An 11,015-nucleotide genomic window follows, 5' to 3' on the forward strand; every position below is an offset into this window, starting at 1 on the left:
TGTGCTCTATGGCAAGACAAATGTACACAATTCCAATTATTTATAAAATTTATTCTAAAACATAGATTAATCGATCAATTGAGCAACTTTTAGACATATAATTTTTTATTATAATTTAGTTGTGAGTTTTCTCTATGAATAGTAGACTGAGCAAGTAGCTCATGGTAGGAAAAACATATCACTTTGCAACACATACCCAAAGCTTACATGTCAACTCTTAATAAAATCATTCTCAATACGAGAAATAATGTATGTAGTTGTAATGCTCCTTTAATTTAATTCTAAGTGTTTATTGATTCTTTCTTTACATACAATAAATGGATTTCATAGGGGAAAAAAGAAGAACAACAACAAAGTAGAAATGATAGAAGTTGAAGAAACTTGTAAGTGAAAAAACATATTTGTGTGGGTTGATTGAATTAGGGGATGAAAAAAATCATTTTTATTTGTTTGGTTATGATAAAAAATGAAAGAAAGAAATAAGAAGTGAAACCAACAATGAAATATCACGTATCTACTCCCACGTTAATGCTCAACAACCTTTTTCACTTGTTTTTATGTATGCTAGTTGTCTCTTTGTGTGTCATCTGCTTTCCCAATTTGGGTTGTTCTTTATGGTCATTGCACAATTAAAATCTTTGTCATAAACGACTTATTTATTTATCTTATCTTTCAGTAGTTTAATAACCTCTTGTAAATTTTCCGACAAATACTTTTCAATAATATTAAATACAAAGAAATACGTTTAATTCTTACAAACATTCAATACTTTCCATATATAATAAGTAAAAGGAAACGAAGATTTTACATAGGGATTTAGAATTAATCTTTCCCTTTTTATGTTCTATGATTTTCTTTTTAATTTTGATAATGTGTTATAATTATTATTCATTTATAATTACAGTTTGAAGACTATAAACATATCAATTTCATGATCTCCTAACAAATTGGTCCTTGAATTGAGTATGTAAAAGCATAAGATCCAAACAAAAATTGTCAACATATGACGGCCGAAATATAAAAGAATTTTGGAAGGTGGAGAGAAAATGAGGCCACACACAAAATCGCGAAGAAGTCTAGTTCTTGTCACCCAATCGCAATCTGTTGATACACCAAGAAACACGTCGTGCATTTCATTGAGCTCCAATTTATTCGAATCGAAATCTCCGCCTCCTCTTTCGTATAACAGTTGCTTGCAGTAATCAATAAATAAATCGGAGTTAAATTCAAAGGATTGACTGTGGACTATTCCAACTGACCAGAATCCAGATTATTTTATTTTTAATTATGACTCACTCCATAGTAGTTCAAGAGAATATACTATATTCAGCTATTTACTTCTCCGCTCAGATCTAATGTATCTCTTAAGCTTTGGTTTTTCAGTTGCTTATCAAATGACTTAATCCTATCTAATATTCCAGGAAATATCTTAGTCATATTAATACAAACATATAAGTGTGTATTATGCAAAAACGCAACTTAAGTACTTTCGACAAAATCAACATATATTAGTTGAGCTGCACAAAAAAATTATATATATATTTATTCAGACATAATCTTTTCCAAATTATGATTCAATATTAAATGTGAATAGTAAATACAGTATTAATAATAATAATAATCGTGATTCAAATAGGATTAATGTGAGAATTTGCGATAGTATGTATAGTTTCTCCTAGGAAATTTATTCAACCATTAATTCTTTAATCATTAAGACATTAGATAAGAAAATCAGTTTAATTTAGCAATAATTTATTTGTTTTTTTTTTATGATCGTAATAATTTAATTTAATATGACATCAAATTTCTGAAAGTAAAAAGAAAAGGAAGGCGATTGTGAAGCACGCGCGGTTTTGTACAACTGCTAACAAAAACCAACCACAAGTACGCGTTTTCCCCCGCCAAGCCTAAGAAATGAAAAGTCGCCACGTGGTGGAATGCAGCCAATCATCTCATGAAGCTCAACGAGTATTGGCTGTACTACGGAAATCACCGTTTATTTATTATTCCGACTTGCGATGCGAAGTGAACAACGTTTCATAGAGCACCTTGATTATGCAATCTGAGCCGTCGGATCTCGGGGTCCACAAAACCAACGGATCCGGAACAAGTATAAATAAACACGCCCAACCCCAACCACGTCAAAACCCAGATTGTGTTTGCATTGAGTTGTGCTGTTCCTTCCTCCTGTTGTCTGTCTCTTAACAAATCAATTCATTTCCGCCGTCGTCGTCTCCGCCGCTGAGAGCGATGTCTTCCGTCGAAACGGAGATTGAGCCACTCACGTCGGGGGCGAGCAACCGCATAATTCCGCTTCTTAAAGCCCTCAGAGCCTCCCTCATCTTCGTCTACACCTTCTTCCTTTCCTTCCTCCTGTTTATTCTCCCTCGCCGGCGCCGCCTCTCCACCGCGGCTGAGCCGCCGCCTTCGCCAAAGAAGCATTTGAGGCGGCGGTGGCTCGTGCGCGAGGAGGAGGACACGTGCCGCAGAAGGGCGCTGGCGCAGGACGTGGGAATGGGTCGCGACGGAGGGTGGTACCGCTGGAGCACTTCCATCTTCTATGGGGTTCGAAACAACGCTCTGTTTTGCCGGTCCTGGTTCCCGGTTGCCGGTGATGTTAAGTAAGCTTTTCTTTTTTCTTCCTTCTTTCACTTTACGTTTCGGAAATTTCAACACGTCTTTCTCCGTTTATTTTAAGGGACTTTTGTTAATTCTGTTGCTAAACGAGCTTGTGCTTGTGTTTCTTTTATATTTTTTTTTTTCTTTTTAAGCCTCGCTTGTATATATGTAGAGAATTATATAGATAGAGATTAAGCTCAATAAAATGAAATTCTGATGAGCCTTAGATGACTCAATGCAAGTAAATAAGCTTAAAAACAAAAAATGTGTGCACTGTAGCTTGATTGAAGTAATTGGTGCTGTGAAAGAGGAAAGTTTGTGGGCACATTTCGTGGTTTGATTTTGGGGGGTTTTAGTTTTTCGGTGGTTCCAGTGAGAGAACTTTTGAAGGAGGAAAGTTTGCAAGCAAATTACGTGTATTTAGAATTGAGTCATCTCTTGGAGGAAGAGTAATTGGACAAAGAGAGATGAAAGAAAATGTAAGTGATTGGAATCGTGAGGCTAAAAGAGGGGGGGGGGGGGCTAGAATTATTTTGCTCTTCTAAGCTGAGTAAAATTTGCTTATGTATTATTGTGTTGGTGTGCTTTATTATTGACTGGTAGGTTTACTATTGAACTGTTTATAAACAGCAAAGAGTTAAGGTTCACAAATTTCTAATAGTTGTTTTCACGGGGGGATTCGGTTGTTTTATGTCCTTTTCCGAGATGATTGATGAGACATTCTAACTAATGGATAGTTAGAAAGCTCTTGCTTATTCTGTGCTTTCTTTTCTTGGTTTTAATTCCCTGCCTCTTAGCATGCATAGCTAACTTTCTGTTCGCTTTCTGTAACATTTGGCTCAGGTTATTTTCTCTTTTGTTCTTTCAGGGGCATTCTGATCATCATTCACGGGCTCAATGAACACGGGTAATCTTGCTTAATTGTGCTATGCTACTTCTTTGAACAATTGCTTTCTTTTAGGGCTTAATGGGACCTGTCTAGTCTGCCTTTTGTTTTTACAACATTAGATTTTTCAAGTGATAATCAATAGATTTAAATCATTCTTTTGATTGTTTCTAATGTAAGATAATAAGATTTATTCCCCATCCCCACTTCTCTGACTTGGCACTCATTTTTCAGTGGAAGATATGCGGACTTTGCAAGGCTATTAACATCATGCAACTTTGGTGTCTATGCAATGGACTGGATAGGTAGTTTAAGATTTCTTTTTCCATTCCGTACTTACCATTTTGTGATGGATCTGGAATGATTTGTTTTATTTTTAAGGTCATGGAGGCAGTGATGGATTGCATGGTTATGTTCCATCTCTTGATCATGTGGTTGCAGATACGGTATGTATATTTATACTTTCTTCAGTTAATGAATATATATGGCATATGTTCTTGTTTATGATATTCTTAGAATAGAAAAACGTTTTAGTGGCAATAGTTTTCCTACAATTTTAAACATTGGGATGGAATTTGGAAATAGTGAAATAAGCTTATTATGTAAAGTTGAAATGCATGTTAACCTTTTATTCTTTGAGCATAAGGCGGCAATGGTGTCTCAGTTAACTTGCTAGTGTTTTTCTTGCTTTGGCTTACTATTGTTTGATCATGCTCTTTAGAACACTAAGTTTGTATCCATTGTTCAATTTCCACCTCTTAATTGTTATTTCTAGTCACTTTCATTGCCATTTGAAAATTTATTATCCACAATTTCAAATATCTGTGCTGTTTTTGGCTTGTTTTTCTTTACAGATATATTGCAATATTACAACATTTCAAATGTCAGTCAGTGTTTTTGATAGTGTACTTTGCATTCTGATGGTAATGTTATGAACAGGGGGCTTTCCTGGAAAAGATTAGATCAGAGAATCCTGGGATACCATGCTTTCTCTTTGGTCACTCCACTGGGGGAGCTGTGGTCTTGAAAGTAAGGGCGGAAATTTTCTGCATATCTTCTGCAATTAAGTCTGTCTTTGTTCAATTTTGAATATTAATTTTTACAAATTGTGTAGGCGGCTTCCCATCCTCATATTGAAGTAATGGTGGAAGGAATTATATTAACCTCACCAGCTTTACGTGTGAAGCCAGCTCATCCTATTGTTGGTGTAAGTTTTGCATTTGTTAGTTTTGCATGATGTTTGAAATTAACGTGTTTCTGATTTGTTACTACAGTCCCTAGCTATGCTCGGTACACTTGGACTTCTTAAGCTTGCAGTAAAAACATGCTGTAAAGTTATCGTGAAAGAAACAACCTCTGTTTTCAATTGTTAATGTCAATTCTCTGTCTCTGCCAGTTAAACTATAGTCAGTACATGATATCTAGCTATGCATAATCCTTGGTTCATTCAATGTTGATCAATTTGAAGCAGAATAAACACAACTACAGTTGTTATTTTACTTTGTAATTATATATACTAGACTTTCAAGACATTCAGGCTTTCATGCTGCCATTTCCTCTGCACCTAGTCCTTGGGTTTCACAACAGTGTCAGCAGAAATGATGCTAAACCCGGCTCGAATTTCCTTTCCGTATGATCTTTTGCCCTGACAATCCCTTCTCGTACTGAGACTCACACCTCTCTCCTTTGTATTTTATCGATCATGGTTTTCTTTAATAGGGGAGAACACTACAGATCAAGAGAATATATAAGCAATAGATATCATTTTCTCATTGACTTCTAAACTCTCAAGATTTTAATGCTTCATTGCATTATATTTTTAATTATAGACTCTTCTTTGAGTGTGTTTGATGCTTTTTGTCTCTATTCATGTGTTAAGAGAATCTGTTTGATGTGTTGATGCAGGCTGTGGCTCCAATTTTTTCTCTGGTAGCTCCAAGATTCCAATTCAAAGGAGCAAACAAAAGGGGCATTCCAGTTTCGAGGGATCCAGCAGCTTTGTTGGCAAAGTACTCTGATCCTTTGGTCTACACAGGACCTATAAGGGTCCGAACTGGCCATGAAATATTGCGGATATCCTCGTACTTGATGCGAAACTTCAACTCTGTGACTGTGCCATTCTTTGTCCTCCATGGAACTGCTGATAAGGTGACTGATCCACTGGCCTCACAAGATCTATATGATAAGGCAGCTTCAAAGTTCAAAGACATAAAGCTTTACGATGGCTTCTTGCACGACCTTCTGTTTGAGCCTGAGCGTGAAGAGATAGCTCAGGACATTATCAACTGGATGGAGAAAAGATTATTTACTATTTGAAAATGTAAAAAAAAGTAAAATAAAAGGGGGGGGAGGGGGGGGGGGGGGGCAGGGGGGTTAAAAGGAAAGGAAAGACCCAAGGGAAGAAAAAGGGATGCCATGTTTGTAAGTGTAGAAAATTGAAGTCGCCCTGGGAAATGGGGAGGAGGCGGATGCTGATAGGTTTATTCTTCTTTCATTTTAGGGTGTTGGATATATATGTATTGTGTGAAGATCTTTGTTTTATCAAGAAACTTGTACATTTAATAGACTTAAATCTCAGTAGTGTTTTCATATCTCCAGATCCAGTATTCTTTCAATTTTTTATCTGTGTAGGCTCGTATATATATTTGCCATTTTTGTATGTTGCTTTTGCAATTTGCATAACTTTGATTTGTGCGTTTTGATCAGAAAACTTAAAGGAAATTACTTATTGGTGGTACCAATTCGAGTTGCATGAAATACTGCAATAACTGATCACCCATGATTTCCGTTAATCGTCTTTTTTTAAATTTACAATTGAGCTAATTACAACAAAAAATCCTGTTCGTAAAGCTTTAGCATATAACTCTCATAATGTGTTCCAAGAAATTTACATACTAAAAAAAAAAAAACCGGAGCAGTAGCTCCTAAAGTAGAAATTGGAAAATGTAGTTGACAGGTATACTAGTTTTCTCCCTCCAATACAAGTCTCTTGATTTCTCTTTCGATAAGGGACCATTTTCTTCTACCTTCAAAATGAAGGAAAATATATATAAAAAAAAAAAAGAAGGTAAAAGGTCACAAATTATATTAATTTAAAACAGTTCATGTTCATCACGTTATTCTTTTTTTAATTATTTGAAATTTTCGGAAGCGCATCCACAAATAATTTCAGTGCTAGGACAGATCGGCCTAAGCAGTGACCAAAATAATAAACAAAGCAACATGAAACAATTAGCCGAATCACACAGAGGAAAATGAAGAAGAACTAATGGATCAGCACTGATTGGACTCAATGGGATGAAAAACTAAAACATCTATAACACAATCAGGAAATAGAAATAAGATAAAAGCAAGATTTATTCTCATATGAAATCCCAAATCTCAATTTTCACTCTACCTAGTGTGTGCTAGTGCTACTACATGCAAGCTGAATCTTCTTGGCCATGGACTGAAGAGAAGACTCAAGGTATAACTTCAAGTCTTGGAAACTCCACCCTTCAACAGGATCACAGACAAACCCCCAATCTATCTTGCACCCATCTCCATTCATTGGCAGCACTTTGAGTGTTGCCACATAGGACTTAAATCCCATGTTGTTTTCCACAATTTCATAGGACAAACAACGTTGGACGGGATCGATCGCGAGTAGCTTCTCTTTGGTCCACTTGATGGTTGTTGTTGTCTTCTGAGCACCAACAACAGCTTCTTCAACGGTGGAAGCACAGTAGCGGATTAGACCAGGTTGACCTGGTACACCCTCTAGTTGGTAACATGTTTCTATGGGCCACCACTTGTGTAGGTTGCAGAAATCCTCTAACGCAGTCCATACTTGTTCTGCATCCGTGCCTGGTAGCTCAGTCACGGATTTACCTTCCCATTTAGGCTTAGATTCCTCTGCCATAGTGAGGAACTGTATAATAATTATTGGAATTGCACAGAGCTTTACTTGAGGTACATACATATAATAAAGCAAGCAAATATTCTATGCGTCACATTCACGGGACTTAATGGGGGAAGTGCGCACACCCTTGCAACCACACATTAAATTAAAATCACAAGAGATGCCATTTGTTTAAATAAGATAACTTGCCTGTTATTATGGATAGATTCGTAGAAAATGGAGAGATAAAAAGAAATAGTAAATACATTTTTACTTCTTATAATTTTATTTTTCGTTGTTATATATATATTTTTTATTTCTTATAAATTATGTAATTTTTTATTTTTATTTTTAAGGTATTTTAGATAATACTTTGAATAATAATAAAAATATTGTTTAAAGTATTATGAGAAAAAAAAAACAAATATATTTTAAAAAATTAAAAATAAAACAACAATTAAAAAAACAAAAAATAAATTAAAAAAATATTAAATTATAAAGATTAAAAATGTATTTAAGTTTATAAATAAATAATATGTAATATGATACGATTGCTATAGAAGAACATATAAATATGTTTTTTTGTTTATTCACTAATGAAATATAAGTCATTTGCATAATAATTTATTTTAATTTTATCAAACACTCTCGTTTTAAAGGATTTATTGACGGTGTTTAGGACCTTTAGGCAAAGGGAATTTGGATAGAGTCCAAAATATATTTTTTAAAGAATAATTTTAATTTATAAAATATTTTAAATTTAAAAGATTAAAAATATATTTAAATTATAAAAAATAAAAATTGTTGTGATAAATTGGTTAGTGATAGATAAAAAAAGAAAAAGAAAAATAGAATAGAAATTAAATGAAAAAAAGCCGAAGTATATTTAATTATAATTAATTTTTCAAAAAGAAATAGATGAACAGCATCCGGTTAGTGCACCGATTGGAAACTATAAGAATATCCATCATAATTATACATGATTCAATTCAAATAGGAATTGGACCCATAGTATTAAAAATGCACATGTGATGTGCAGCCTATATATTTATTTTTATATCTAAATAACTTGTTAAATCAAATTCACTTACAAGATGGACCCATTAGACATATAAAAATTATATCAACGGCCGGACAGTTTATAGTTTATTTTATTTTTGTTTTTAAAAATTTAAATATTCTTTTTCTCCAATTCTTTTATGTTAAAAAAACATATTACACGGGTTCCAACGCTAATATTATTAAGATGTATATAGACAAATTAACTAGTAACTCAATACTCCAACCAATATATGATACATTAACCCGATACACTTGCCAGATCAATTACCAAGTCGAGAGTTTTAAAACTCTGATGCAAACGGATCAGACTGACACAAACAAAAAAAGGAAACATCCTAGCGTTGCCAATTGCAATTTGCAAGTACAATAAATTTATGTGTGAAATTATTTCAAAGATTGATACTTAAAAAATTTCGATTTGAGAATATTCTCATTTATAAATAGCATAAATTATAGGTCTAGTGCATAAGTTTTTTTTAGGACACACATTAAATGGCAAGTATTTGTTTCGAATGAATTGGGCAAACAAATACCAAAAGTGATAATAGGAGTTGGAAACAACACACGTGACACACCCTCTTATTATGTTTAATTAGTTGTAAACAACCTTAGCACCACCAGATTTATTCTCAGGCCAGATCCCAAACCCTAGTTTTCACTTTAACTAATGTGTGCTATACGCAAACTCAATCTTCTTGGCCATGGACTGGAGAGTAGACTCAACATATGACTTCAAACCTTGACAACTCCACCCTTCAACTGGATCACTGACAAACCCCCACTCTATCTTGCACCCATCTCCTTCAATTGGCAGCACTTTGAGAGTGGCCACATAGGACTTAAATCCCATGTTGTTTTCAACAACTTCATAGGTCAAACAACGTTGGACAGGATCAATCGCGAGTATCTTCTCTTTGGCCCACTTGATTGTTGTTGTCTTCTCAGCACCAACACCTTCTTCAACGGTGGAAGCACAGTAACGGATTAGGCCAGGTTGCCCTAGAATCCCATCTACTTGGTAGCATGTGTCTAAGGAGATCCACTTGTGTATGTTGCAGAAATCCTCTAACACAGCCCATGCTACTTCTGCGCCTGTGCCTACTACCTCAACCATGGCTTTACCTTCCCACTTTGACTTAGATTCCTCTTCCATGATTCTCTATGATAGTGTAGCTACATGCATAGAGGAACTATATAGTAGTTATTGAACGAACTTTATGTGCATATATATAGCCAAGCAAGTATTCTATGCATCATCACGAGAGTTAATGGGGAAGTGCGCAAACTCTTGCAACCACAAAAATTAAAATGATACAGAATCCATTTGTTAGAAACAAAATTAAAAAATAAAAAACATTATGATAATTATTCATAAATAATCCACAAAAAACCTTGCTGCAAGTGTCTTTTCTACAAAATTGAGGGTTGTGGTAGTCATTCAAAAAATACTTTTTGGTGCTAAACGTTTTGAAGAGTAAATTCAATTTTTGACGTATTTAGTTATCCTTTAAAAGTACGTTTGCTAATTGAAATTTAGTCTTAAAAGTAAGACTCAGTTATTTTTGTAAAATTAAGTTTAATCAAACTTAAAATTACAAACTTTTTAATCCAAACATGCAATAAGTTTTGAAGCAAAATTTTAACTTACAAACTTACTTTTGAGGATAATAAATATATTATAAAACTAAGTTTACTCTCCAAATTCAGTTTGGAGCACCCCAAACAAAAAGTTAACGTATATAATATAAACTTTTATTTATATTTTAATTCAAAGAAAACATAAAGTAACTTGTATTATAAAAGATTAAAATAGCAACAATAATAAAAAAAAGTAATAAACCTAATGAAAAGATAGAGAAATACAATAAATAAACTTACCTCAAGATGACAATATATACGTAGTGGGCAAAATGCACGAAGCACGCTTCACCACTAAGTTTGTGGTTTTAGATTTCTCTCATGCTTGGTGTCCATGGGTTGGTGGTCTTCTCCTTATATAGGGTACCACAGTTTGTATGAGATTGTATTGTACAATGTGGGACTTGAAAAGGGAGAGAGAGGCAGGGAGAAAGAAAGAAAAGATATGGGACTTGAGTTTTTATCATAATTAAATGACCTCATCTAGAGTTAATTTTTATTAAAATTGAGGCCAAATTTGGTTTTTGAGATATGAACATGAGTTGTAGATTTTTCGTCAAGCTTTCTAACGACTCTAAAAATATCTCAAACAGAAAAGTATAGTAAGACATGATCTATGTAACTAGGTTAATTAACATCTAGTGAGCCTATATATATTTTGGGCACATATGCTTTAGGTAATCCTAGAAAAACTTTATAAATACATCTCTTTTTAGGATCATAGCTGCTATTTGGGGGTTTTCCCGCCAGAGATTTTTTTTTTCATCTTTCTGATTTCAGTCTTCTCTTCCCTTTAAGGGTTTCGCATGAAGCCTTCATAGAAGTCTAAATTAACTAGTTTAAGGTGTTTTTTTTTTTATGGATCGTCAGCTTTGACTTTAAATTATTTTTCAATCTTGGTTTACTTTCTTTCCATATTAATCTCTATTT

General features: G+C 34.0%; 3 protein-coding genes across 5 annotated transcripts; 1 reads left to right on the forward strand and 2 right to left on the reverse strand.

The window, feature by feature from the left end:
- The first annotated feature begins 2,134 nt into the window (after positions 1 to 2,134).
- LOC100779245 (monoacylglycerol lipase) lies at positions 2,135 to 6,096 on the forward strand. Its single transcript, XM_041016357.1, has 7 exons — positions 2,135 to 2,621; positions 3,488 to 3,526; positions 3,740 to 3,810; positions 3,887 to 3,951; positions 4,445 to 4,534; positions 4,620 to 4,712; positions 5,411 to 6,096. The coding sequence occupies exons 1-7, from the start codon at positions 2,251 to 2,253 to the stop codon at positions 5,819 to 5,821; spliced, it is 1,140 nt and encodes a 379-aa protein (XP_040872291.1). The 5' UTR covers positions 2,135 to 2,250; the 3' UTR covers positions 5,822 to 6,096.
- A 191-nt stretch (positions 6,097 to 6,287) lies between these two features.
- On the reverse strand, positions 6,288 to 7,548 carry LOC100798368 (lachrymatory-factor synthase). Its single transcript, XM_003526450.5, has 2 exons — positions 6,903 to 7,548; positions 6,288 to 6,531 (listed from the first exon to the last, which is right to left on the reverse strand). The coding sequence occupies exon 1, from the start codon at positions 7,464 to 7,466 to the stop codon at positions 6,903 to 6,905; it is 564 nt and encodes a 187-aa protein (XP_003526498.1). The 5' UTR covers positions 7,467 to 7,548; the 3' UTR covers positions 6,288 to 6,531.
- A 1,370-nt stretch (positions 7,549 to 8,918) lies between these two features.
- Positions 8,919 to 10,436, reverse strand: LOC100798895 (uncharacterized). 3 transcript variants are annotated; one of them, NM_001254261.2, is given in 2 exon segments: positions 8,919 to 9,620; positions 10,326 to 10,408. In NM_001254261.2, a coding segment is annotated over 1 exon segment (489 nt). In that variant the 5' UTR covers positions 9,601 to 9,620; positions 10,326 to 10,408; the 3' UTR covers positions 8,919 to 9,111.
- Between the last annotated feature and the right edge of the window lie 579 nt (positions 10,437 to 11,015).

Source organism: Glycine max, chromosome 6 (assembly GCF_000004515.6).
Source record: "Glycine max cultivar Williams 82 chromosome 6, Glycine_max_v4.0, whole genome shotgun sequence".
Taxonomy (NCBI): Eukaryota; Viridiplantae; Streptophyta; class Magnoliopsida; order Fabales; family Fabaceae; genus Glycine; species Glycine max.